Here is a 27269-nt window from a genome sequence, read left to right as displayed (position 1 = left end):
CTTTTTTCTCAGGCTATATAATTCATTTAACCTTTTATTGACATATCAGTCATTCATTCCAAAATCCTGTTCTTTTGACATCCAGCTTAATTCTCAACATTGCACCTGAGAAGCAAGTTAGGTACAAACTTTGTCTTGGCTTTGTGATCACCAAGGTGATGGTATTTGGAATCAGAGAAAGTGATTCAGCCTCAGTGATTGGGTCTTCTCAGTCTCTCAATGCCCTCCGTTTTCTTTAGGAAACTCATTAAAATTCCTCAAAGCTCTTTCAAATCCTTGTTTTCTCCTCCTGTTTTGTTTTTCATTTGACTTCTAAAATCACTGCACTCTGATTTTAATTCTCACACTTGTTTCTTTACTTCCTTACCTCTAGTAAATGACAAGCTCAGTTTGTGAACTTTGCACAGTTACAAGGGCACTGCGTGTGCATCTTATCTATAGCAAATACCAGGCAAGGCATGAAATAGCTTTCAATAATTCTGGAGACAAGTGGAGACAAATAGCTGAGGCACAGAGATAGCTGGAAGTCAGGCTGGGACAGTCAGGCTGTACAGCTCCAGCCGGGGTCCTGGCATTGAAGACTTACAGAAAAGCTAATAGCAAATATTGGAGGTTTATTAAAAAGTTGTCTTTTAACTGAGTTCCTATTAGAAAGAGAAGAAAATTTAAAAGCCCATTCAGAAATACAGTGTAGGTAATCTGTTCTGACTGCTTGTTTGGCTCTGGCAGCAGCTCATTTCCTCACACAGAGAATATGGACATGGACAGGACACAATTATGGCTGGTTGTCCCTGCCTGCTGGCAGGAGCTGGGCTGCTCATAGCACTCAGCTCTTCACAGCACAGATGGCTTCTCCAGCCCGCAATGAGCCCAGAATGGGAGCACTCAGGGAAGGAAACCAAAGGAACTGGTGCAGCACATGAAGGCTCCTGAGGTCAAAGTTCCATTACTAAACCTGGCTGGAAATATCACCACAAAACAGCAAAGCAGTGAAAATGTTGCTTTAGTTGGACAAAGCCAAGGCTGACCAAAGGCCTTTCTGTGTTGCTGTCCCTGGGCTTGCAGCCAAGTGGATTGGTCTCTGGGGCAGACACAAAGCACGGCATCGTTTCTCAGGCATGGACCCAGCACAGCCCTGTCAGCATCCAGCCTAGTGCAGAGCTGCCTACCTGCTGGCACCCAGGAATCCCAGAGGAGAACATGAGCGTGCAGCATGGTCACAGAGTTCCTCTCATAAGACAGTCTTGCAATGCAGGGTTGTGGAAACCCTAGCACTGCTGAGGTCAGCTTCCCTCTCCTGCACAGTTATGGCCATGGCAGCAGTGGGGTTTCTGTCCCAGTCCCTGGTTAGACTGCATGAAATTCTGCATGAAATAGGGAACTTTCCTGTGTGTGCACACTGAAGCCCATAGCAGCTACTATAAGACAGCAATATTTCTGATTTTTTTTGTTCAATTTAACAATATCTGTTTATACTCAGTATCAGACTATGTTAAAGTACAGTCCTTGTTGGATTTACAGTTCTTAGTATGACCAAAAGCATGCCTTCTTAGATCTCCCAAACTCAGCAGATAAGATAGCTAAGCTTTCACTGGGATACTGACTGAAGCAGAAATGAGTAAAGTGATTAAAAGCATATTATTCATTTTGAAAATCAATATGGACTGTAAATTAAGAGGCAGAAGAGAGGTTGCTAATACAATAGGTCTGAATCAGCAAGATAGGTATAAAGTGCATCCATCTAACACGTTTACCAAAGAACATTAAAAAATAAAAATAAAAAAAATCAATAAGCAGAGCATTAAGGGCAGATTTACAGGAAATTGCAGGAGAATCATCCAGTCTGGTACCACAAAACACTGAGCACAACATCAGTGAGGCAGCTGTCTAAACTCAATACGCTCTGGAGGGATGTTCAGTTTCACTATCTCCTTGCAAGTAGCCCTCGCCACCTTTAGGCTGCAGTGGGTGAGTGCTGAGTGCAGGATGAGCAAAGCTGAGGTGTCCCACATGTGCTGCAGCACTCTCTACATGAAGGCTAAGTGGAAGCCCTGAGCTATTTCCCATTTACCACAAGCATACCTGCGTCCAGCCACTGCAGGACAACTGGCAAGCTCACTCCTTTGCTTACACTTCACACTATACACCTGCTCACTCTTTCACAGCTGCATGAAGAGGATTCTTCAAAGCGATAATTACTCTTTTGGTAAAATTCTCACATTCCAATACCATAACTATAGCAGAACTGTAGCTCTGCAGAATACTGCTGCAACAGATTGTCCTGCAGCCATTGCTCTGCAGGGGAATCAGTGGAGAGCAGCTGAAGCTTTGCTAGAGCTGCCACTTCTGCTTTGAACCTCATGGTAGTGAAGATGTCAGTGTCCATTACCCTCCCAATGTAGCTGGAACACCAGACCTGTGATAAGCAGCTTTTATCCCAGGGGAAGGAGTGACTCTGCCATAATGAGCTTTTCAGGCCTCAGGAAAAACATTTTGAATCTGAAAATAGTAACTACTTGCTAGCACAAAAACTCTAAGCAAACAAATCCTTGAGGAATACATTTATAGAACTACAGTGCTGTGTAACATCACTGGGAAATGTTTGACTGCATTACTCCTGTTGAGTATTGCTGAGTATTGTTTTTGCATTTATTTTTCTGTCATCCAAAAGCCTACAGCTGTGATAACAGTGAGTTTGTTCACATTGAATCCTATCCAGATGCTGGAAAATACACCTCTGATTTCATCCAGAAACATGATGATCTTCTCATTAATGTGGCATCTTTAGGACACCAGGGGCTGGGAGGCAGGTTATGCTTCCGCCTTAAGGTATTAACTGTGTTGTGGCTTGTTAATAGATACAGGGTAGAATCTGAAGCCGAATGTATCATCACATCAGTACTGTTCACATACTTTTCAGCAGAGGCAGAACTGAGCCAGGGAAGAGTCCCCTTATGTTTTGCCTATCCAATCACCACAGCCACTGAAATGCTGCTCTTAAAATGATGGTTGTTCTTCCTTCTATCGCTTAGTTCCATATGGTGCAGCAGTTGAACTGTCCTAACACAGAGCTCCACGGATGCCAGCTATCAGCATGCAGAGAGACGAAATGTGCACAAGTCTTATGACAAATACTGAGTTTCACAGACTGTCTGCTGTGTGCCTTGGCATGCTCTGAGGTAGCACGTCCACAGCACAGCACCACCTCCCACAGACAGAGCCACACTGAATTGCTACGTGCTGACAGTGTTCATACATGCTGGTGGTGCTGGGGAAATAATGGGTACAGTAATAAGGGTACAGTGATGCCATTGTAAGGAGCGAGCTGCATTCCTGCGGCTCCTGCAGCAACAGTAGGATCCAGATTGCTTGAGAGGAGGAAGCAATTTTCTCATAGCTGGAAAAAGTGTTAGATTTGACAATACTGAGTGTGAGATGTGCTGGTGGGATTGTCAGGACTGCCAGAAGGGTTTTCTGAACTTAGATACCTTTATTTTTAAAGATAAATAATGTAACTTCAAAGCAGTTGGGCAGGCAGCAGATTTCAATGGCTTATATTTTGACTGGTATCTTGGCTTGCATGAGTGCTACGCTTCAATAGTGAGAGCAATCCTTTGCTGTTTACCATTACTTAAAAAGCTTTGGGAAAGCCCTGCACAGCTGGTGAGAAGAGCACCTAGAGCAGGGAGGTGATAAGCCTGTACTCTGTAATGGGATGTGGTAGCAGCAGTGTGCTGCTTGGTGTGGTTTTCAAGAGGGAGATGACTGCAGGGTTGTGAAAGAAAGCAGTGCTGCTATGGCAAGGAAGACTTCAAACCATTGCAGAACAGCCTCGAAGCAGCCTGGTCAGGTGACAGTCATGTTTCCTTCCTCCTTTCCCTGTCTGCACTCTCTTTTGAGACTGTTAAGTGCTTGCTACCACAGGAATAGTGTCTTCAGCACTATCTTAATCATTGCAAGTTTTCTATCATGCAGAATAGAGTATCTTCCTCAACCCCGGTTTTGTCCCTCTCAGATCCAGCTCATTGCCTGCATGCTCCACAGTTTTCCTGGTCTGAGATGCAGCCAGTCGCTCCTTAACACTCAGGTCTTTTATAATCTACTTCAAATCCACCACTCTTTTCTGTAGAACATGCAGTTCCAACTCTTGTCATTTGCTCCACGACACTCAAGCAATGTTGCTTGCTTTGCATCATACGGTGACTGTATTAATAACCTTCTTTTGACTGATTAAAATCTTATCAGCCAATGCAGAGCCTATGAAAAAGAGCAGCTTTCCTTCTGATCAGATCACTCCTGGGAGAACATAAAGAGTTCTCCTTCTGCAACCCACATCCCTCACATTCTCTTGCTGCACCCCAGGCTCTGAGATCTGGTGGTAAAAGCAGTGCAGCACAGCACAAGTGTGCTGGTCAGCAAGTCAAGCATTGGTCTCCAAAAGGCCATTGGAAATGCCAGGTGTGCTGCAGGGTATGCTGATATGTTACTGCGCATGTTGCTTGTCCCAACGGGCTATAGATTGTAAGTCAGCCAGAGATGAGAATTCAGTATTTGTATGCATCAGTAGAAACAGAGAAGGCTTGTTGTCATTAAATATGATGCTCTGATTCACCATGCTCCATAAATAGAATCATTTAATTCGCAAGAGCCATTCTGATACAATTTTACAACAGGATTGAAAGCCATCTCTATTGATCTCTTCAAATTGATTGTGCTGTTCAATACGAATTGGTGCAAAGCATCATTTGGTCACCTTTATGACTACCCTACATCGGTACACTCGGAATGTCGTTCTGTATCATTTCACATCTGCTGAATTGAGCTAATATCCCATCTGCCTCATTGGAGTGATAATGTTATGAGCTCAGACTCAGATTATGATAATGAACAACCTGCTCATTTCTAATCAGAGAGACAGCTGAGGGATTAGAGTAATTTTAAAGCTTACAAAGGTTCATTCTCTACTAAACATCAGGTTTTGCAGAAAGAAAAGTAACCCTTCGCTTCAGGCAAAATCATCTTTTGGCATTGCAGAATTTGCTTACAGGGCTCCACTTGCTGTCCTTGAGAAGAGCCAACAGAATTGTCTGGGAAGTCGTTTTGCTTCCACAGGCATCCGCCCATCTGAAGATACAGAACAGAAGATCTTGCTTTTCTCCAAGTCATTCATATCAGATTTTAAGAAGATGAGCATCTTCTGTGGGTCAGTAATAAGGATGAATGCATCCCTCCAGAGGCAGTCCAACGTCTCCTCAGATTTGGAAGTTTCTTCATATTATCTGCTGGAGGAGTGGACTCTCAACACACCAGACAAAAATGTGAAGATGTTTTTAATCCCTCCCATCGTCTGCCTCGTGGCAGGTGTCCTCATCATTCCTTCCATCTTGTTTGTCATCTTCTCTAGGTTCAACATCCGCCAGGAGACAAGGTACATGCTGCTGGGGAACGCTCTGCTGTGCGACCTGCTCTACCTCCTGCTCTACACCCTGTCAGCTGTTCTCAGTGCAGCACATGTAAGCCTCCCAAAGGAAGCCTGCGTTCTCCAGTTGTTTTCTCTGGCCGTGGCTTACTGTGGAGGATTGTTCACAGCTGCTGCGATGGTTTTGGACACGTACATAGCTATTCTGTTTCCTCTGCGTTACCTCGTTATTCTGCCTTCTTCACGAACAAGGAAAGTGATTGTATTGCTCTGGGTCTGTTCTGGGGCTCTCCCTGGGGTTTTCTTCCTGGTGCTATCCAGAACTCACAGCTTTGTGCCCTGCGTCCTGGAGATGTGTGCCATTCCAGTCATAATATTGCTAACTCTAGGCGGGACTGATGCAGTGAAACTCAGTTTCTGGCTGTCTGCCATGGTTATTTTTCTCTTCCTGTCCCTAATATTCTGTTGCTACGGCATCCTTTATTTTAAAACCAGGAGATCGGGTATATGGGAGAGCATCTGCTCCAGAGCCAGCGTGACATTCTTAATGCAAAACACTGTGTTCTTCTTTTATTTCTCTCCACTCTTGGTCCTGTTTGTGGAATCGTTCTTGTATGTTAACATTATCATTGGACTGCAGACATCAATCTGGATCTCCCTGACCATCTGTAATGTCCTGATGATTCTGCCTAAAGTTTTGTTCCCCTTTCTATATGGGCTTCGGTACAGGGAGATCTCAGCATCTCTCAGATCCCTCGTCAGAATTAAGCATCTTCACGTGGTGTCACCCGCTCCATCGCCATCCTGAGGCAGCACAGCAGACAGCCACATCCTTGCCTTGTCAGAGCATAAACCTGGTGGCAATCACTCAGCTTCTGTCAGAAGGCCACAGGTCTTTCATCACATCACAGCTGGGATTGCAGCAGATGCTGCCCGGTGAAGTTCCAAGCTTTGTTTTGGTGTCGGAGGAGACAGTCAGTCAAGGTCATTTCCACCCTCCTGTGGCAAATACCCTTCTGCGAAACAGAAAATGAAAAACTAGACAGTGTGAAGCAGAGGGGTGCAAAGCAAAGGGGGTAACTGCAGCTCTTGAGAGATCACCTGCATGAGCAAGATCCTTAAACAAGCATGCTGAGAGCAGAATCACTGGTCTTTTTTCCCCTTACAGTGTATTCTTGCAAGGTTGGTAACTGACATACTGCTCTGTAAAACCTTTGCAGGAAGGTGTCTCTGCAAACCACAGCACTATGCTGCACAACATGCTATGCTTTATCCTGTGTCTGCATTATGGGCTCTGCATGACTGCCTGCCAAATGCTGCCTTCCCATAGAGCTGGGCTGCTGGGCAGTCTGGGGGGCAATAAGGGACACTGGGTGGGCACCTATTAGCTAAAGCAGCTGCTCGTGGAGTTGCAGGCTAAAAATTTCCCTTCAAAGAGAAGTGATGTTATTTTCAGTCTAACTGAAATTACCCCAGAGATCTGTTTTGTAGCATGTTCTGCAAACTGCTGTGTCAGCACAGCTGAGGGGAGATATATCTCGTTGTGCAGGTGGGAATGAGCAGGGAAGTGGTGGGGGCTGTTCTGTGAAGGGACCTTCTTGTGTGAGAGCATCATGAAGCTGAAGTTGTTGCAAGTGAATAAACCTTCTTGCATGTTTGTTTCGCTCATGGCTCTGTGCTTCCCACATGTTTACCTGGTGGAAAGTTAAATCACTGAGTAACCACTTTGTCTTCTGGGAAGAAAAAAGAACCTCTTCTTAATGATGTTCAATAAAAAAAGCAGGACCTCACAGCTGCTCCTTACTGACTGCTTTGATATTCCACCCAGATGAAGGTACTGCAGATGCTGTGTTTGTATAAGGACTTTGGTCCCAACCTATGAGGAGGGTCTCCCATAACACTGGTAAGGGTGGGAACAACACCTGTGTGCTCAGCCAGGTGCTTTCATCACATGATTAGGCATGAGGATGCACCCCCCAGGGCTCAGTCCTGGGCCACACTGGTACACCTCTGCCTGGTGGCAAGGGTGCCAGTAATGTATGGGATACTCTCCATGGAATATCCTTTCAAGCTTTATTGGTGGACACTTGCCTATATTGTAAATGTTCACACTAAGCAGTGAAGAAACCTGTATGAATAGCATGGAGCAAGGTAGGGACATAGCTGACATGGTATAGCTGCAGGTTAGCAGCATTTGATCTTCCTGCTAACCTCTATTAATCAAATAGCTAACCTCCAGGACAGACTCAGACCAAGTTGCAATGCCAGTTCTGTACCACTGTCTTACATACTTATCCCATGGGTATACACCATTTAGAGGCAGCTGGAAGTTTAGTACAGAAGGACACTGAATGCAGGAGGAAGTGAACTGGTGATAATGGCAACTTTATGTATGTACCAAGCTGGTATATGGAGATATATCATAAAGACCAAGGAAATAGAACTGCTCAGTGGAAATGGCCTTCTGTGAAAGGTGAATACGGTCATCTTGTACATCTCGTTGGACTTGCTCCCTAGAACGGGGGTCTGCCTAAAATAATTTAGTTGAGCTGCAATTAATTGGATTGAACAGGAATCCAAACAAGTCATCCCCATGGAGAGCCAATGCTATTTATTAATCCTTTTGAATGGAGTTCGACACTGAACAGACAGTTTTCTAAGTATATTAGCTCCTACATGGGCTGCTGCAGTGCTCTCTGATGCAGCAGCAATATGTTACTGCATGCACAGGAGAAGCACGTGGTGCACCCAAACCATTTTCCTTTGGGGGACTTCCCACAGCTGCTCACACAGACCCAGGGGGGTCACCCGGGCAGGGTCAGCAGCACAACGTTCCTATAACTCTTCTCATAAATGTCTTGAGTTTCAGCTTAAAAATAGTAAGGCTTCCCCACTCGCAGTGATCAGCAGCCCTGTAAGGATGTCTCTGGAGAGGTCTGGGAGTTCAGGTGGAGGCTACTTACCACAGCCCTGCCAATGACCTCCCTGAGGTCACCAAAGTGAACTTCTTGGTTGTCAGTCTGTCTGCCCAGCACATAAAATGAAATGGAGAGCTGTCGACTCTAACATGTGATATGGCAGCTGGGAGCAATAACCTCTGAATAAATCGCAGTAGCAGAAGTGTTGTACCTTAAGGTGTATGCTGGACCCCAACCCGTACCCCAAATGTATTCTCCGTTCATTTTTCTCTGCTTTTCTCATGCTGACATCATTACTAAGCCCAGCTGGGTTCTCAGCCTGCAGGCTGGGCTGGGAGCTGGGATATGAGGGCTAGAAGCTGGGAGCTGGGAGATATGAGCTGGAAGATGGGACATGGGGATGGGAGCTGGGAAAGCTCTATCTGTGGTTCGTGTGTGATCACTTCCCTGGGAGGTGGGTGTGTGTGACAGTGGGGAAAGCCAGTGACAGGAAAAGGAAATTGCAGGGTTCCTTGAAGCACAGGCTCTGCTTAAAGCAGCTCCACCCTCTCTGACTGCTGGGGGCACAGTGCTGCAGACCTGGCAGACTGTGCACTAACCTTGTGATTTTGGCATGCTCGTGAAACCACTGGCACCAAATGCTTTTGTTTTTCCAATAGTCCTTTGGATTGCAACATGAGAGAGTTGAAATCTGAATGGAAGGAACAAATCTGAGGGGCAAAAAACAACAACCTTGCATGAGCTGCTAAGAAAGCATCAGAGCTTCCAGCAGAGCCTGGTGCAGAGAGTGAGGAGGAGGCCTGGTGCTGGACAGTGAGGATGCCTGGAGCCACATGAATGACAGCAGGGGCTCTGCTCTGTCTCTGCTAAAGAGAGCAACAGATTGTGCATTCTGAAGTGATTCTTCAGTTTGTGCAGCTCTGGGCCCATCCACAGCCTGAGCGCTCTATACCTGGGGTGCAGAAAACCCCCACTTCTGTCTCAGACCAACATGAGAGATTCGATTCTGTTTTTAGTCTTGTTTCGGGCAAAAGGGGACCAGCAGAGAGGGAGAGAGGCCAGAGGGAGTCAGCACTCTCTGATTGCACACATTTGTTTTGTGCGGCGTTTTCTGTTTTTGATTTAACGGTGAGCTGCTCTTTCCAGCAGCGAGGCAGGGGAGGAAGGACAGGAATATGTTCCCAGCCTTTGGCCAAGAGTGTCCCGCAGTGTCCCAGCCATGACCTCTTCTGTGTTTATTTTCCCTTCCCTACAACTGACCCAGATGCTGAGACTTGAGCCTCCAGCCCTGCTGGCATTTTGCACATTTGCCCCTTCTGGTACAGCATGTGATGGTCCCAGGGATCAGGCCGGCTCTAGTACCGAGAACTGTTTTTCTTTCCATCAGGCTGTTCTGTCCGCTGGCGTTCCAGGAAGCCCAAATCCAATAGAAGAAGCCTGGGGGAGCACTGCCATCCAGTGGGGACGGAGCAGGGCTGGGGGCAGATCAGGACACGCTTATGTGCAGCAGCAGGGAGGAGAGAGCACTGCGGACACAGCAGTAACCAGCCCAGAATAGAACAGAAGGGAAGCCAACTTTTGGTCTGCTTTATTAGAAAACAACCACAACGAACGTTCAGTGGAACAAGATTAGAGTTCATTTATATTTGCAGCTCGTGCACTCTCTTCCTTGGGACTGACAGCAAAGCTTGCAAATTGAGATGGACTTTTTTCGTCACACAGAGCTGAAAATGTAACACAGCAAGCAAACAAACAAACCAGTTTTAACTTAAGCTAATGTGCCAATCACAGAGAAAAAGCACAGCTTTGGAGGAAACATTATATTTCACCAAGGTTATAAAGCTTTAATTCCAAAAGCATCTTCTCTTTTTCACTAGTAGGTGCTGCAAGTCCAACTGATCACAATAAATAGCTGAACACACTTCAGGACAGGCTGAGCCATTACGGGCAGGTACAGCAGGGAGCTGAGCTTCCCACCTACCTATCACATGTCTTTGTCTGACTGAGCTACAGTTTTGGCAGGAGAAAACTACAGCTGGTGCCTCTTTTGACTGGAGGGAAGGAATGAAGTTAATTTAAGGACGTACTGTACAGAGGGAACACAAAGGCTGAGCAGATATACAGATACTCCACAGGTGACCCTGGTGGCAGTGCTGCAACACATTGTTACCTGTGCACCATCCCTGCAGACTGTGCCAGCGGGGCACTGAGGTATTGAGTTTCTGTGCAGTTTCCTCCAGTCAGACAGAAACTGCCCCGGGCATGATCCTGCGGATGTGTGTGTAGGACTTCCTGAGGGTAACGCTCCCATGGTGAGACACTCCCCGCGGCAGGACACACTCTTCTGTCAGTTTCTGGGTCTCAGGGTCCCAGCACAGCACTGTCGCAATCACTTCGTTCTTTTCATCTCGGCCGCCAGTGATGAACAGCTTGTTGTTGCAAGGAGAGATCCCACAGCTGGCCCTCTCGTGGGTGAACTGAGTCACGAGGCACCATGTATCTTCCTGGGGGCTGTACGAGTAGAGAGCTTTCATCGCCCCACCTGCAGAGGAAGTAGAGATCAGCCTTCAGCAGCCATTCCTTTCAAAGCTTCTAACAAAACAACCCGCTTCAGGAAGGCTCCTTAATAACTTTCGTAAGAATGATTTGTGACCCAAAGACAAGAAAAAAAACAAGGTCACGGGATGCTTTATTGTTTTGGAAGCCAGAACCACAGAAAGTCACTTACTGTTCACAAGACTGAGGAATTTAAGGCCAGAACAGACCGCTGTGGTCATGCAGCATGAGCGCAGCACACCCAGGGATGGACCTTGCTCACATCTGCTGCTTCAGCAAAAGACACAGCTTTAGGAAAATACCCATTTGTTTAAAAGCTCAGCCCACAAAGGCCAATCTAAATCTGGTAAGCTGTCACAATTAAAAATGGGCACACGAGTTCTGCAGTACCTCCTCTAGCTTCACTGCCCGCTTCCCATTAAAGCAACTTCTGCCTGAAGGTAGCTGTTTTTAAGAGCCCTGTTCTTCTGCAAGGGTTTGTAAACTGAAATTTTAATCTTCTATAGGTAAGCTAAACAGAACCTCCATTTTTTCCATGTTTCCCAAATCTGCAGTTATTTTTGAAACTGCGCCTTGTCTAGTTTTGCAAGGTCCTTCCCATCAGAACAATGGTCAATGCTTCAGTATCCAAGAAAGGCTCTGGAAATACATTTCCTCCTGAGAGTACTAACACCTATGTGGTTCTTAACTATGAGGGTGGTGAGGTGCTGGAACAGCTGCCCAGAGAGGCTGTGGATGCCCCATCCCTGTAGGTGTTCAAGGCCCGGTTGGATGGGCCCCTGGACAATCTAGTCTAGAACTAAACATGGAGGTTGGTGGCCCTGCCTGTGGTGGGCGGTTGGAGCTTCATGATCCTCGAGGGCCCTTCCAACCCAAGCCATTCTTTGATTCTGTGATTCCGTGATTCTGCAATTCTATGATTCTATGATTCTGATTCTGGTCTGAGATTTGCAGGGACCATGTGTGTTTTCTACAGCATCTATATCAATTCAGGATATCCTGAAGCGATGATCTTCTTGATGAGTTGCTACATAACCTGGGATTCTACCTGTGGCCAAAGTGAGCACTTATCTATGGTAGTTGTACTAAAAGTAGCTTATGACAATGCTTGTCCAGTGCCTGAGGGACAGTCAAACCACTGTAAGGTGACGTAGATAATCATAGCAGCCTAAATCATACATTGTCAGTGACAGTGACTCATTTGGCCGTGCATAATTCATCAACCTGTGTAAGTTCATTTGTTTGAATGCCGTAACCAGAGGCTTTTTTCTTTTTTTATCTTTTAGAGCTTAGGTTCAATCCATATAGAACTACATCTGTTTCTCACATAAGAACAGGATAGTCTTACTGGTGGATGCTCCTGTCTGAAAGTCTGCATGACTTTACCTGGAGCATCATGACAAACTGGATGAAGAATTGTAACATCCCCCAAGTCAGACGGCACCAGCTGGAGATGTATGCAGGCTCCCCCCCCTGCAGTTCAGCTCATCAGCACTAAACTCCTGTTCTTCTCTCTTTGCCTTCTGTTCTGTTAGCTGACAGAATTAGCCCTAGGCATGATGTCTTTGGGTACCAATGGCTCTGCCATAGTGTACATTTCCCTATACAAATCCTGCATGCAGTGACTGCATGACGCTAGGGAGCAGAGGGGAATGTGAGGTAGCCCACAAGTTCATGCCCTTGCCACTGTGCACCCACTTTTGGGTAGCTTTATGTTCTCCAGCCTCCCAAGATACCTATCATGTTAACAGGAGGCTGACTTGGTGACTCATCACCACTCTTGGTAAATGTATGGATTCCCATCCTTGTATGCTCAGTGGAAATAGTTATCTGAGTGTTTAATTATACTCCACAGAGTTTGTGGTAAAGCTAACAGGCAGAAACAAGCCCTGGTTTGCCTGGACAAGAAGGAACATTAGTGCTGCACCTACCCACAACATAAATGTGATCACGGAAACTTGCAGCATTGATGCATTTGGCTTCGACCGGCATGGGAGCTCTCAGGCTCCACGTGTTGGCTGCAGGGTCATAGCACTGTGTCTTGTCTGTTGCCAGCTTTCCGTTGGGCCCTCCTCCAATCACGTAGAGCTTCTTCTTGTAGCTTGCTGCTGCAAAGGAGCTGACATTGACCATCAGGGGAGCAGCCTGTAAAACATCATCAGTAACCGTTCTGATTTCAGGTGGTCAGTCTGATGCCTTCAGGGTGGGAGCCTGCTCTATTGTATGTCAGACATTGCTTTAAGGTGATCAGTGGGGTACAGATCATGGTACGTGTCTAGGGACAAGAGAAAAGTGAAGACTGTAAACCCTTTAATAAAAAGCTGCTGTGTTCAAAAGCTGGTATTAAAATTACATTGCTGGCAATTCAAAAGCCAGGAAATGTCAAACATGCCTCTGATCTCTTTTGAGTATTTATGTATATTGAAAAATAAAGCCCAGGAAACTTGTTCATATTGATCCTCCTGCTCATAGCCATAAATGTTAGATTCTTCTGCGCTGTTTTGTGTCATCTGAAAACTGGGGTTTCTATTTGCCATTGTGGTGCCTAGTCTCATTAATTTCATTGATTAATACTGTCTAGTACTCTCAGCATTCGAAGCAGTTAGCAGAACTGTTTTTTTCCATCCTGTTTACCTTGAAATCTGTGCTTCTGCCCTAAATGTGCAACCCATGTTCTGGTTCACATATACTCTTACTGGGTGCCTCATGGGCTACTAGCTCTAAAAGCCAACGAAGGAAAGGAAGGTCAGGAGTCAGGTGTCTTGCATAATTTGGCTGGCAATCCCATGTCTTCTAGTTTCTGCAGGACATGCATTTAGAGAGAGAAAATACCTGGGCTGTTCACCAACCAGAAATACTTAGAACTGTATGAGATCCTGTCTTCTCCATTTTTATGATGTAATGCCATAATATTTTCTGATTCAAATGTCCCAAGTACAATGATGCAGTGTCTCACCTCTGACCAGCAGTTATGAAAGGGGTCGTATGCCTCCATGCTGCTGATTCTCTGCACACCATCAAACCCCCCAATGACGTACACTTTGCCTCCCAGCACAGCCATTTTGTGCCTCCATCGCCCAATGTTCAGGTACTCAATTTGTATCCACTTGTTGATGGAGGCGTTGTATTTCCAGACATCATGCTGTGTTTCTTTGCCACCTGCAGTATACGTGACACGAGTAAATATGACACCATCACCTCTAGTTCCACAAGAATATATTTAAGAATATATTAAGAATATATTTAGATATATTCCCAATATATCTAAATAGTAATCAGACTTGCACACAATACAGAAGTCACTGGTGCTCATTGTTAGCTCCTTCAGATACCTGTAATAGTGGCCTGGCCCCATTAAACAAGAAGAATATTTCAGCATTTAGTTTACTTGCTAGTGAAGGAAACACTGAACAATTTCTGCAGCACACATTCAGTAAATGTAGATCACTGTTCCTCACATCAAGCCACAGCCTTTTTTTGCCACTTCAGCACATTCACTGAGTGAGTGTGCACACAGAGCAAAGCATTATGTGGGAGACCTCTGTGCTCCGCAGGCTTTGCAGAATGCTGGCAGCCAGCAGATAGACATGCTAAGTAAGATGGGAGGGTGAGCAGCCAGTGGGACCAGTGCCTGGAATGCAGGTCTGCAATGGGAGCTGCCATGGCACAGTGCAGATGGAGCCATCCAGGCTGGTGCTGCATGAGGTATAAAAAGAGCTGACCAGGAGCTCCAAGCTGACGGCAGTACTGCGTGACATGTTGCAAGTACTGCTATTCAGTACAGGAGCTGCCTGTCCAGCAGCTTATTTTTATATATCTCTTTCTGGTCTCTTTCTCTGCTGACCAGAGTCTGTTTCATAATTAGACACTGAAGGTCAGATCTGGTCCCTGTAAACTCATTCCAGAGTCAACTTGCAAGTAAATCTTTCCTTGTTCTAAAGCAAAGGGTAATGTTTTAGCCAGTACTTTTGTTTGCATGTCATTCGTGGTGGAGCTGGAATACTAATGGACATAGCTAAGCCTGAAACCCTCTGCACAGACAGAGTGGCTGACTGCTTGTCATCTGCAACCTGATTAAACATTGGCTTCGTTGGTGGATATACTGAAAAGGGAATTCATATTCCATTGAGAGAGTGTCTGCATTTGTTGGTATTCTGTACTGCAGCCAGATCACTGCAAACTGATGGAGCTCATCGCTGGGCTCATCGCTGGGCCAAATAGCAGATTGAATAGGAGATAATTAGCATGCTAGAAAGAGCTGTTTGTAATGCTTTTGTCTAAGTGCTTCTCATATATGTGTGTTGAATTTTTACACCAAAATGGCTGAAGTGACAGAAGGACCTGAATGCAGCCTTCAGGGCTACATTGGGGCTGAGAGGCTGCAGGTGTTCCCCTCGCTCTCACAGTCCCCATGCCCAGGCCAGCAGGCTGAGAGTTCAGCTAGGAGCTGGGCCTGCACATCACAGGGCAGGGAGAACAGGAGGGTTGTTTCATTTCTGTCCTTTCTCTAGACCACAGTGCTTTCTAATTTCAGGAAAAATAAGAACTGCATTAGTAAAAACAGCAGAATGGTGAGCCATAATTGGTGGCATTTTTAGTTGCACTTGAAGTGTTTCTATCCATCCAGTCGAAGCAATTCTGCTTTCTGGGGAAACAGGTCTAGAATCAATGTGGTGCAGATGCCTGTCCTATTGTTCAGAAGCTAAAAGAGCAGAAAGACTCCAAACAATAGTAAGATGCTGAGAGAAATGGGTATGTGGCATGGGAGACAAGTCAGGAAAGATGCAGGCTAATGTTGAAAAGAACTAGAAAGTCACAGGAGCTACAAGTAAGAAAATAGAGTTGAAGGACACCCAGGAGGAACCAGATGTTTAATAGGGAATGGACCATGAAACATTTGGTCTAGCTGGAAGTAAACTACTAGTGTCTGTGGACCATTCAGCCCTTTATTGGGATGGAAAGAGTGAAAAGCAGAGAGAAGTCCAGAGGGAATGGGATGAGGCCATGAGATTTGTTTTAGACAAAACAGCAAAACCAGCTGATGGACTGCAATATTAGCAAGCTTGAATTTAAAGCTCCTGATTGTTAAGGTGAAATCTCTGCAGGTCCAACATCCACCTCCTACATGGAGCTCAACTGTATTTGTGTGGGCAGGTAAATATACCTCCTTAAACTCTCAGGAAACAAGTATGTCCTGATATATGCTGTGTGTCTGAACCACTAGCTTTCCTCTGGCTCTGATAGTTACAGTGCCTTTGACAGACGGGTACTTGCAGAGTCCTGTGTGACGTGCTGTTGCAGGGCTCCTGGAAGTGCAGATTTCAGGTAGAAGCCAAACAGTGGTGACAGTTCCCTTCAGGTTGTTGAGTGATTCTTGCTGAATTAGTCAGATTATGGCAGGTTATTGCTTATGCAGGCAGAGCTGCAAGTAGATGTATTGTAAGTCCATATATATGCCCTGACAGCCCAGAAAGCAAACTGTATCCTAAGCTGCACTAAAAGAAGAATAACCAGCAGGTCAGGGAGGTGATCCTGCCCCTCTGCTCTGCACTGTGAGGCCTCACCTGGAGCAATGTGTCCAGATGTGGAGACCTCAGTACAGGAGAGACATGGAGCTGTTGGAGCACATCCAGAGGAGGGCCACAAAAATGATCCCAGGGATGGAACTCCTCTCCTACAGGACAGGCTGAGAGAGCTGGGGCTGTGCAGCATGGAGAAGGGAAGGATGTGGGGGGACCCGAGAATGGCCTGACAGGAGAGGTGGGGGAAGGAAGGAGACAGACTCTTTAGCAGGGTCGGTGATGATAAAACAAGAGGAAATTAATTCAAGCTCAAAGAAGGGAAATTCAGGTTAGATGCAAGGAAGAAATATTTTACAGTGAGGGTGGTGAGGCACTGACACAGGTTGCCCAGAGATGTGGTTGATGCTCCATCCCTGGAGACTTTCAAGGCCAGGCTGATCAGGCCCTGGGCAACCTGATCCAGCTGTGGTGTCCCTGTGCATTGCAGGAGAGTTGGACTACATGGCCTTTAAAGGTCCCTTCCAACTCTAAGGATCCTGTGATTCTATGATTCTATGAAGAGGATGCTGGAGGAAGTATTCTTCATCTTATGTTTCCTAATCAGATTTCATAGGCCTTTCTGTGATTATGGTGCTGCATACAAGAAGCATGCCTATATATGAATATTGTCTGAAGAGAAATGTTGTGCCTAAATTCCTGCAAGGGCCAGGCAGTGTCCTCACACGTCCAGCACTTCTTTGGAGCCTGCTGAAAGCCAAAGCATTGGGAATGCCTGCAGTGGTCAGCCATGAGTATGCTCTCAATAAAAGCTGAAACTTACGAGAACCGTATGCGCCCCTCAACCACTCCCCATATCTTGTTCCTTACCCGATACGTAGACTTCATTTTTTAGCGTAATGCATGCGAACTCCACCCATTTTTTATTCTCATTCTCCGTCTCCTGCTCTGTGATTGGTAATTTTGCTACTTCCAGGCGGCTTCGCCTCAGCGGATCCAGGCAAGTCACTTCTGCTACAAATTTCTCATCTTTAGTACAGCCCCCTATGATCATAAACACCTCAGACTGGAACTCGTGCATCCTGGGCTTGGTTCTCTCTGTAATAATCTAAATGCAAGCAAGACAGAATGAGTATGCAGGGCACTTACACCTACCATTACAGAAAGATCTGGTGACCTATTTTTTTATTACCTATCTTGCAAATCACAGCTGGCTTATGATCAGCTGAAACAATTATCACATGCTCTGTAAGCTGAAAGCCTAGAAAGCATCCTGGAAGCATTGCAGTAGAGACTGCATGGATCCTTTTGGATCCCAGCCTCCTTAGGAGCTCCCAGGCTGGTTCCAAGAGCCATCACAAGGAGGGCACTTAGTGACAAGGCTGGGTGCATGTGGGCAGCTGAAAAGCACAGGTTTCATTGGGGTTAGCAGAGTGAGGGCGAGGTGGAAGGGCCACAGGGTTTGTGCCTGCCTTGGGGAGCCTGGAGAGAGCAAGACTGCTAGTAGATATTATTTGTCCTGAAGACATACGTTGAAGTGTCAAAACAATAGCAATCCTTTATTGTGTTTTCCTTTTATTTATTTCTTTGTAAACTTTAATTGTAAGCCAAAGCTAGAGTACTTAAAACCAGTATGAGACTCTGAAACGTGGTTAGATCTGATTTACTGCCTGTTGGCTCACTGCATCGACCAGGGACACTGTAAAACGTTACTTCCTAGGTAAAGGTTCACCAGAAGCAAAGAATGCAGGGGGTGCTTGGAAGATTTTGTTCTGCTTGAAGGGAATACTTGCACACAAGTGAAAATGAGTAAATTACTGTGACCCAAGGCATGCCAGCTCTTTGCTGAAGAACAGAAGGAACAACCTTCTTTATCTCCTTCAATTATTCATCATATAAGAAATGTGGTCTAGATGGTAACGGGAACACATAAAGTTGTTCCTCTGCTTCTGCTTTGTCCCATGACATTTGCCAATTTGTGGACTACTGAAGTGTGCTGGGAGAGCTCTGCACCCCCTGCAGTAACCCTGCATGTTCAAAGAAGCAGACTGGTTGTCTCCAGGTTAAATGCTATGGCAACAGGCAGTCTGCTTACAGATTTAAACTATTTTTAATGTGCTTCTATATACTGATGTAATTTATTTCTATTTCAAAAGATCATTTACACACATGACGTGTTTTAATCTTCCCTATGTTTAGCAAATCATTAGGCAAGGTTTTTTCGTCATCTGTCGCAGAACTTGCTGGCTTTCAGACTTCTGTTTTTGTCTGTCACCTCTGGCAGCGATGCCTCTGACGGCTGCCCTTTGAAGATGAGTGCAATGAGTGTACAGCCCTGAGCAACACTCCTTTTATATGTCCCACACCAACCTGGGGAACAGCCCCAGCCTGCATGCTGTGGGGCAAGCCTTCCTTGAGGAGTTCTGACAGAGCCGCTGCCATTGCCCCAGGTGGCTGGGACCTGACCCACCCAACCACCAGCACAAAGAACTTGCTCATCCTCCCCTCCAGTGACTCACATCCACGGTCAGCTATGGATCCACAGCATGTTCCTGAGGCCTCCTGCCTCCCTGACCCTGGAGAAACCTACCTGTCCTCACACACTCCTGTACCTTTGCTCCTGTTAGGAAATCTGACCTCCAGCTGCTCTTCCCTCTCACCCACACCTAGGGCCAGGAGATGTGACTGATAGCTAATTTTCCAGGTGAGGAACTGGAGATCCACCTCAGCCTGACTCAATCAGGCAGGACAGGCTGTGACCGGGTGCCCAGATTAATCTCTCTTTTTGGGTACAGGGACCCAGAAGATGCAGAGGATATCACTCCTCTGGGGAGAGGTCATCTTCTTCCCTGGAAGGTCTTTCTGAAAGATATCTCCCCACAGACTGTGATAGAGTTTAGCATAGGAATTATTCTTCCCTTCTTGGGCTTAAAATACTACCTAAGATCATGAGGTGTGAGGACTAAAGCAATTTGCTTTGCCTTTTTACTAGGGAAGTCATCCAAGGTCTTTGTTTAGCTGCTCGGGTCTGTGTATGAGGGTTTGAGCCCACATGTTCATAAACAGGAAGCTGGAAGCTTTGATTTTAAAGCACACTACTAAAAGCTTCCGTGCTTTCTAAATCAGCAGGATAACTGGTGAAGCCAACCTTGACTTTTCAGTAGCACTATTCACTTTGGTGTGAATACCTCTTTTTCCGCCTCATAGCAGTGCTCCTTCCCATGGGATTTTTGAGCAGAAGCAGGAGGCATTAAGGAGGAGCAACAAAAGCCTTCCATTTTTTACTCACCTCATTGCCAGACAGATGGTACATTCTTGCTTCCTGGAGCAAAGGAAAGACATCCGGACACTGTCTGATGAGCTGATCAGCTTCAACAGTCTCTACAAAATACCAAGGGTCCAACAGGGGCAGACGGACGTTCTCCAGCACACTTGGCAAGAAAGGAAGCCTTTCCGACTCCTTGTAACGGACCCAGTTCATGACGGTTTCGAACACCTGTGCTTCTTCTGTGACATAGAGATCATCGCTCTTCAGCGTGCTGCAGAGAACATCGGATGGGAGCTCCAGGAACTCATCGTAGTTCAGGACCTGGGTGAAGTTCTGGATAATGTAGTTCTGCACCTGCTGCTTCAGGCTGTGCAGGGAGTGGGCATCAGCCAGTCTCAGGATGCCAACGCAGTTGTCTGGCTGAAGGGCTTCTGTGAGAAAACTGGCACAAGCATCTACCATGCGCAAGAACTGTGGGCAGAAAAAAATAGACAGGAGCTGGGAGAGACAAGAAATCAATCATACGAGGACAGGTGGACAGGTATCTCCCAGAATGTTGTAGTCTGGAAGGCAAGGACCAAAGTGCTGCCCTGCCCCACATGCAAAGGTGTGCCATCCTGTTCTGGAGATGTGGAAGGAAGAGGAGGACAGCCTGTATAATTTTGATCTGCTAAGCAGTGAGGGCTGTCTTGCTACTGTGTGCTTTGGAGATCTTCAGAGATCTTAGTCACTTTTGTTTTCCTTCATAAAACATAAATGTGCCTTTTGCACACAATCTTCATCAAAGCATTTCCTATGTTTGTGTTTAATACAGCATCACAGCTACTGCCATTAATCTCCTTTGCCCGACAGCCCCGTCAATCTCCCTCAACCTGTTCCTGGACCACAGATATCTACAGTGTGAGCTGGGTTGCTGGTGATTACTCAGAGCAGAAACCATTCCACCAAGGCTGGAAAAGACCTCCGAGATCACCCAGTCCAGCCATCCGCCCATCACTAATATTTCCCCACTTGACCATGCCCCATTTCTTGAACTCAAATGACAGGTTACAGTGCTTTGTGCTGGACTTTCCTTCTCCTCTGTGATTTCAGATGTAGCAGGACATCAGTGCTTCGTATCAGTTGTCACTGAGTGATGCAATAGTGACATACAGAAAGACGGGCTAGAACAGACACTGTGCATTTCTGTCCATGCCTTTTGGGTCCATTTTCCATCTGACACAGCAAGCAGATCATTTTAACTTGTTCTGTCCCACAGGGGAAAATTGCATAACAGTAATTTAGGGGCAAAGAGGAAGTGAAACAAATAAAAGACACTTTTAAACACCACAGTATTTAGATTTGTCTCATTAATCAGGATAGAATCTTCTAGACCCCTTGATTTTGTGTTGACACATTCAGAACATATAGCAGAGCTGGCCGATCACAGATGTTGGGTGCAGACTACCTGGTTCCTGTTTTACATTTAGATGTGATCAGGAGTTTAGAGAAACACAAGGCCTGGTGCACCAGGCTACACGTGGCCTCAGGACATGCTGCTGCCTGTGACATCAGTCTGCCAGCAGCACGGTGCAGGGCCACACCACTGCCTCTGTGCAGCCAAATGCAGAACCGTGAGATGTGGGTGTGAGAAGCAGCGCTGCTGAGACAGAGCCTGGCTGCCCAGACTGCAGCACACCAGGACTTCCCCAGCCTGCTGTGTGGCTCCCACCATTGCCTTCACCTACAGCCAAAACTCCCTCAAACTCCCCAGACCTTGCTGGTCAGGCCCCAGTCAGCCCCACAAGGGCAGGTGACGCAGGAGGAGGACACCACAGGCCTCTGCTTCCCCTGCTCCCACTGTCCCTTTTGTGAGGATCCCTCACACCGCCCTGGGCATTTTGAAAGCCCTGCTCTCTGTGAACATCTTCCCCAGTGGCTGGGTCCTTCTCATGCCCCTTCAAATCCATGTTCTTACTTGCTAGAGGCATCCCATATGCTTGCTTGGCCCCCACTCAGCCCTCTCTCTGAATAATAAAGCCTTTTCCCCTCAGTGTGAGTCCTTGCTCGTCCCAGCTTTGACCCAGGCCACGCTCTGCAAATGATTTATTTTCTGGTCCTCAGTCAAATTGGAGAGGTTGAAGAGAGGCACTGCCAAAAACTGTTGCTGGTTGGAGGAAAAAAGTAAAAGGAAAGTACTGCTTGGAAATTGGTTTTCTCACATGGTGAAGTGGGAAGGAAAGAAGCGCCCCAAGAACAACGTTACGACAAATGGAAGCGTTCATCTTTTTAGCTGTAAATATTTTGATATGAAACATTAGTCTCTTCCAAATGTTTCTGTTGGTTCCTCAGTGTGCGTAGCAGAGGCAACCTGGCAGAATGCTCATAGTTACTAAATCTTTTTTTACACAGAACATATCTTCAGCCAAAAACCTCACCCATGTATAATGGGAGTCTTTCAGGCCTTATAAATCTTGAGGGCGTCCAAGACAGCTGCAGCAAGGTCTGGGATCTCTGCTCCTCAGAGAACATCCCTTGTTTTCTAGGTTTCTGCAGCTCACTATTCTTGCTAACAGCACCCTCCTGAATTTATCAGTACTCAAATCTCAGGAACGTGCCCTGAAAAATTAACCCAGAGCAACCTTTGAGTGCTATCCATAGCAGTACTGGTCTGCTGAAAACATTAGCAAGCTGCATACAGCCCCAAGCACCTTCCCTGAGCTACCCCATTGTAAGGGGTAACTTCCCTGCTGTCCCCACAGCAAGCACTGCCCTCACCACAAAGCACCAGGCTGGTGTCACAGCAACACATGATGTGTTCAGTAAGATCCAGGAATCTTTAGTTCATCATGAACTGTGGTGCTTAGGGAGTCAGGTGCTCCTCACCTCCTTTAGCTAACCTGGACACACACACACACACACACACCGGCACTTGGCAGGTTATGCTGGTTGCAATTTGTTAGGGATTTGCAGCCTGGTACCAGGACCTGCAATTTGCTAGACCTCACAGGTGATTTACAGGACACGTGAATAATTGATGGACCAAAGGCTGAGTAACACTGCTCAGTCTGACTGCCTTGGTCGTGACTAAAACCAGGACACCTGCAAAGGCAGGTGCAGACTGTGCAGTGAGCATCAATCTCCAGGCAAGGAGGAGGTGGAGATGAAGTTACTGTCCCGCTGGGCAGGCACTGGTAGGGCAGAGATGGAGGGGAGCATCTGTCACACACTGCCCAGGGCCCGCAGCCTGGCAAGAGCTCTGGGAGGCAGAGCCCTGCTGTTTGCCTGCCAGTACAGCACCCAGTGCAGAAGCATTCCAGCCCATGGCTGCCATGGCCAGTTTCTACCACAGTGTAAATAGAAACAAAGCTAAGTGCCCCCAGAACCCATGGAACCAAAGAAGTATGCAGTACTATAACCAGGATAGAGCACACTGTAGCCAGAGCTACAAGACTATCTGCGCATTTGAGCTATCTGTACCTGAAAGAGGCTGGCGGCTTCCAAAACTTTCTGCACATTTTGCTTTGTGATGAGCATCTTGCTGGTGTAGGTATAGTCCAAGAGTATATTCATGGTTTCTGCATCAACTCCTTTAAGTATAATCTTCTCTTCATACTTCTCTCTTAGATCATTGCAGAACATGGCCCTGAAAAGAAAGATGTTTATCTTTTATTGCATCCCAGCCAGGATGAGACATTCTGAAAACATTTGGTTATATATATTTCAAAACAAAATACTTGGATTGCCTCATATTTTATGCAATTAGCCCTGTAGCAAAGTAATAAGGAGTATGCTTTTATTGTTTTCGTGCCTCTTTACTCAACTGATAAGGAAGACACTTAGAAATGATATCTCAGAGCTGGGCTTGCAGAAGACCTGGAGCTCCATAGCAACAAAAGGCAGCCCTGAGAAGTCAGTGCTTCTTAGCTACTTAGACTGAGCCCTGAGGCTCCAACACAGCTTTGATTCCACTGGTACCAAGGATGGACCAGGAGAGAATGCATTTTCCTCTGCTAGGTCCTGGTAGAACTATAGAGTTAGTGCCTGTGGGACAGAGGAGTGTCTGGGTAACCAGGAACTGGAGCTGGTGTTAACCTAAACATGCAGTGTTTTCACGCGTATTGGTACATCTCTCCGTTTGGTGGATGATACCGCATTTGAAAAGGAGCAGTCACACAGGGCTTTGGCACTGGTCAGGCTTCTTGGAAGAGACAGTAAGAAAGCTGTAGGATTGATGCAGGAGTAAAGATGTTCACAGGTTTTCTTGAAAAGCAGATAGGCAGAGTTATTGGCAAATGGAAAGAAGGTATCAGCTGCTCCTTGCTCTAATTGCTGCCTGCTCCTTGTCACAGCAGAGGTTTTATAGCCAGAGAACTTATATTAGCTGCCTTGTGGATAAGGCTGCATTTCAGGACTTAACTTAGACTTAACTTTTAAGTAGGAAAATTGTGCAGAGAAATCATAAGAAACAACGCTCAGCCAAAGTTCTCCTTGTCCTTTCACTCAGCTCATGAGAGTTGAGCCCAAAATGCAGATGCCTAACCGTGGGTGAGTTAACAAAAATCAGGGAGAAATCTCAATGAAACAAATGCAGTTTGTGAAGCGCTTTTTAAGCACCCACCCACTCTGGAGTGCTCATGCTCAGGATTATGAACCTGACTTCAAACAACCATGCTGGAATTTGAGGATGCTCTGAAAAATACCAGTTCACCTCTCTCCCTGTTCTCCCACCACCTCAGGCAATGCAGTGAGGAATTGCTGCTCCACCTTGACCTCTGCTCTGGTACCTTCACAGGGGAACGTTAATTCTGCTTTGGCCACAGGTGTAGGGCACGTCAGAAGCACCAGGCTATCTACTCTCAAGCAGATGCCAAAGGAAAGGCATGGAGCCAAGAGCTTTGTTCAGCTGCACATACAGCAGCTGCCATGAACTAGTTGTGCTTCCAGTAGTCAGGAAGGGTCTTGGAGGGCCTGCAATCAAAGAATCATAGAACGATGGAATGGTCTGTGTTGGAAGGGACCTTTAAGATCACATAGTTCCACCCCCTTGCTACAGGCAGGGACACCTCCCAGCAGCCCAGGTTGCTCACATGGCACAGCAAGCGCTGACAGGAATAGCGTCATTTAAAAATTTCTTCCAGCCACTGTAGCTCCCGGTGAGTGATGGCAAGATGAAATAAGCAGAACTAGTGAAGCTCACATCCTTGCAGACTTATATCTTCCTTTCCTTGCTCACAGGAACCCCACTTTCTCTCCCAGACCCTCTGCTCTGTCTCATTGCTCATTTAACACACTCCCCATCTCAAGACACAGCTCCATGTGCCTCCAAGTCTGGCCAAGCACAGCAGTGCATGCTTTGGCTCCTTCAGGGCAGCTGAGGTGGTGGGGACCCACTCCCAGCCCCTCTCCTCCTCCCAGCTGCTCATTTCCATCAGACTTGTGGGCTCTTCACAGTTCTGAGATTTTTGCCTCTCTGCCAAGCTTAATTGAAACTAACCAAAAGAGTTTGGGCACCTCTGCTTGTAGCCACGTATTTTCATGTACACTGTCTCTGTAGTATACCTGCAGGAGTAATACCCATCCATCTATATTTAACATCTCTAATAAGACAATAAAACCAGAACTGTGGTTCAGGTGCTGCCAGCAAACCTTACAAAACCCATTAAAATCAGCATTCTACTTATGTCACAAGTGGTCACAGGCTCTTCTTTATTTCTCATGTTTCCTCTGTAGCTGTTCAGTCATCTGACCACTTCAGCAGTAAAAAAAGAAAGAAAAAAAATCCCAGCCATGCAAATGTGATTGTCTAAGCGATAGTGGAAAATCTGTGTTAAAACCAATACCAAGTTCCTCTCTGTGTCTAAAATTTGTCCTTGCTGGCCTGTAGACTCAGATGATCACTGAAAGAACGCAAAGTTCACATGGGAGTGAAATGGTAAGTTGCTTTCAAGTTGGTAATTCCTGTTACAGTTGATTTTCAGTAACCCTAGGAAAAATGAAAATGTTCTTCTCTTTATTCCTCGATGATTTGATGCAATAAATAATTTTACCACAGAATGGTAGTGAGAAAAATTATTAAATTGCGCAAATCCACTCCAACCACAATAAAAATATCCTGTGATCCAAATGAATCTTCCTCTTTGCTTGGACCCCAAAGGAATAATACAAGGGGCTACAGCTCTGGATACTTGGCTAAAAATTCACCTCCCACTTGCTGGCCAGCCATTCTCCTTCTCTCTGCATGGCCCAAGCAGGTTTGCTGGGTGCTGCTAACAGCGCTCTGGTGAATCCATGGCTTTGCACCTGCCTTATTTAATTCTTTGACTTGAAAAAGAGCTGAAAGTATCAGGAGTCACGGAGTCACCGCAAAGTTGCAGAGCTTACCACCCACTTTACTCTCCTTAGAGATCTACGGCGCAAGACTAAGACGCAAATAATTGAGTTCCTTGGTTTGTTTCTTAGCATGCCTTACCTGAAATAATTGCTGGCTGCAGCGAGGACCACTCGATGACAGGAGAATTCCCTGCTATCCACGCACAGGATGACATCCGTAAGGGAATTTTCAAGCCGGAGGTTCTCCAGGCCATTCTGGAGCACCAGAGAGAGTCCCGTATCATCAAACTTGATCTTTTCACCGCTGGAGACCTCCACCAGCTCCCCCATCTTTGTTGAGCACTCATTGTCCAAGGAGAACTCAGCGTCCTCAGAGCTCTTCTCCAGCGTGTCCCCCATGTTCTGGCCAGCACCGTCTCATTCTGTTGGTGCCTCGATCTAAAAGAGAGTTCCTAAGCCTCAGACGAGTCACACTGCAGAAGTTGGGCGGATTTCCTGTCCAGAGCTCCTCTCCGCTTATCTGTAGCTGTCACACACACATAACAGGAAGCCTTGCACTTTCTCATCCTGTTAACACAAACAAAGACTTTTTAAAAAAAAACTTTTTTTTTTTTTCCTGGTGAATTTCAGGCAGCATCAACGTGTTTAGAAAGGAGTTAAGATGCCTCTGTGTGAGAAGATTACAAGAGAGGGGGGAAGGCCTGCTTCCCACCCCTGGCCAGCCCTGCTCTGTTATCCGGACCTGCTGGCCGCAGCGATAGGCACATGGCACACTGACCGGGCTGCCGAGGGGAACAGGCCATTCTTTCAACATTCTTTTCCAGGCACATTATTATTAATCACCGTGCTGGTACTTTTTGGTATTATTTTTCAATTATAATCTCAGTAATACATACATTCATTAGCTTTCTAGGTAGCCTTCTGTTCATCATGACATGCTAGCTGACAAACATGGAACAACTTTTCTTTCCATCTCAGGATGTTCTGCAATGCCATGACTTTTCCAGAAGGCTGAGCAGGGTCTCCATGGGCTTTGCCTAGCAGAGAAGCCGGCCTGTAAGCATGAGCTGGCAGACAATCAGCACGGAGCCTGCAGAAATAGCAGGGCAAAAGCCCTGGCAAGTCTGGGAGGCTGTCATGCTGAGGTTACAGAATGAGTCCCCCAGAAGGCTAAGCTCCTGGCAGTGTGAGCACCAACAGACCTTGCCTTTGTGACACTTATTTCTAGGAATCCTGGTTTGGTGAGTCCTCGGATTTTAGTTGTGTTTGTTTCCTTT

The 27269-nt window shown here is 46.3% G+C and overlaps 2 protein-coding genes across 3 annotated transcripts; one reads left to right on the top strand and one right to left on the bottom strand.

Moving 5' to 3' along the window:
* Positions 1-3906: 3906 nt before the first annotated feature.
* On the top strand, positions 3907-7152 carry GPR148 (G protein-coupled receptor 148). Its single transcript, XM_015870910.3, has one exon. It carries the CDS (start codon positions 5187-5189, stop codon positions 6225-6227), a length of 1041 nt encoding a protein of 346 aa, XP_015726396.2. The 5' UTR covers positions 3907-5186; the 3' UTR covers positions 6228-7152.
* A 2751-nt stretch (positions 7153-9903) lies between these two features.
* Positions 9904-26432, bottom strand: KLHL6 (kelch like family member 6). 2 transcript variants are annotated; one of them, XM_015870951.3, is made up of 7 exons: positions 26132-26432; positions 23140-23305; positions 19702-20151; positions 17283-17520; positions 13850-14052; positions 12825-13038; positions 9904-10879 (listed from the first exon to the last, which is right to left on the bottom strand). In XM_015870951.3, the coding sequence occupies exons 1-7, from the start codon at positions 26389-26391 to the stop codon at positions 10578-10580; spliced, it is 1833 nt and encodes a 610-aa protein (XP_015726437.2). In that variant the 5' UTR covers positions 26392-26432; the 3' UTR covers positions 9904-10577. The 2 variants fall into 2 exon arrangements, with proteins under 2 accessions (XP_015726437.2, XP_085368642.1); XM_085512516.1 differs by lacking the exon at positions 9904-10879 and having other exon boundaries at positions 13036-13168.
* Between the last annotated feature and the right edge of the window lie 837 nt (positions 26433-27269).

Source organism: Coturnix japonica, chromosome 12 (assembly GCF_054131305.1).
Source record: "Coturnix japonica strain WE chromosome 12, WE-NBRP24, whole genome shotgun sequence".
Taxonomy (NCBI): Eukaryota; Metazoa; Chordata; class Aves; order Galliformes; family Phasianidae; genus Coturnix; species Coturnix japonica.
This window is presented reverse-complemented; position numbering and strand designations above follow the sequence as displayed.

What these genes read in the sequence shown, in the direction of transcription:
- KLHL6 (XM_015870951.3), bottom strand. Translation starts at nt 26,391, where the DNA reads ATGGGGGACACGCTGGAGAAGAGCTCTGAGGACGCTGAGTTCTCCTTG. An exon ending in GCAGCCAGCAATTATTTCAG is followed by an intron (nt 23,306 to 26,131) that starts GTAAGGCATGCT and finishes CTTTCTTTTCAG; the next exon opens with GGCCATGTTCTGCAATGATC. An exon ending in AAATGAAGTCTACGTATCGG is followed by an intron (nt 14,053 to 17,282) that starts GTAAGGAACAAG and finishes CGTATACTGCAG; the next exon opens with GTGGCAAAGAAACACAGCAT.
- GPR148 (XM_015870910.3), top strand. Translation starts at nt 5,187, where the DNA reads ATGAGCATCTTCTGTGGGTCAGTAATAAGGATGAATGCATCCCTCCAG.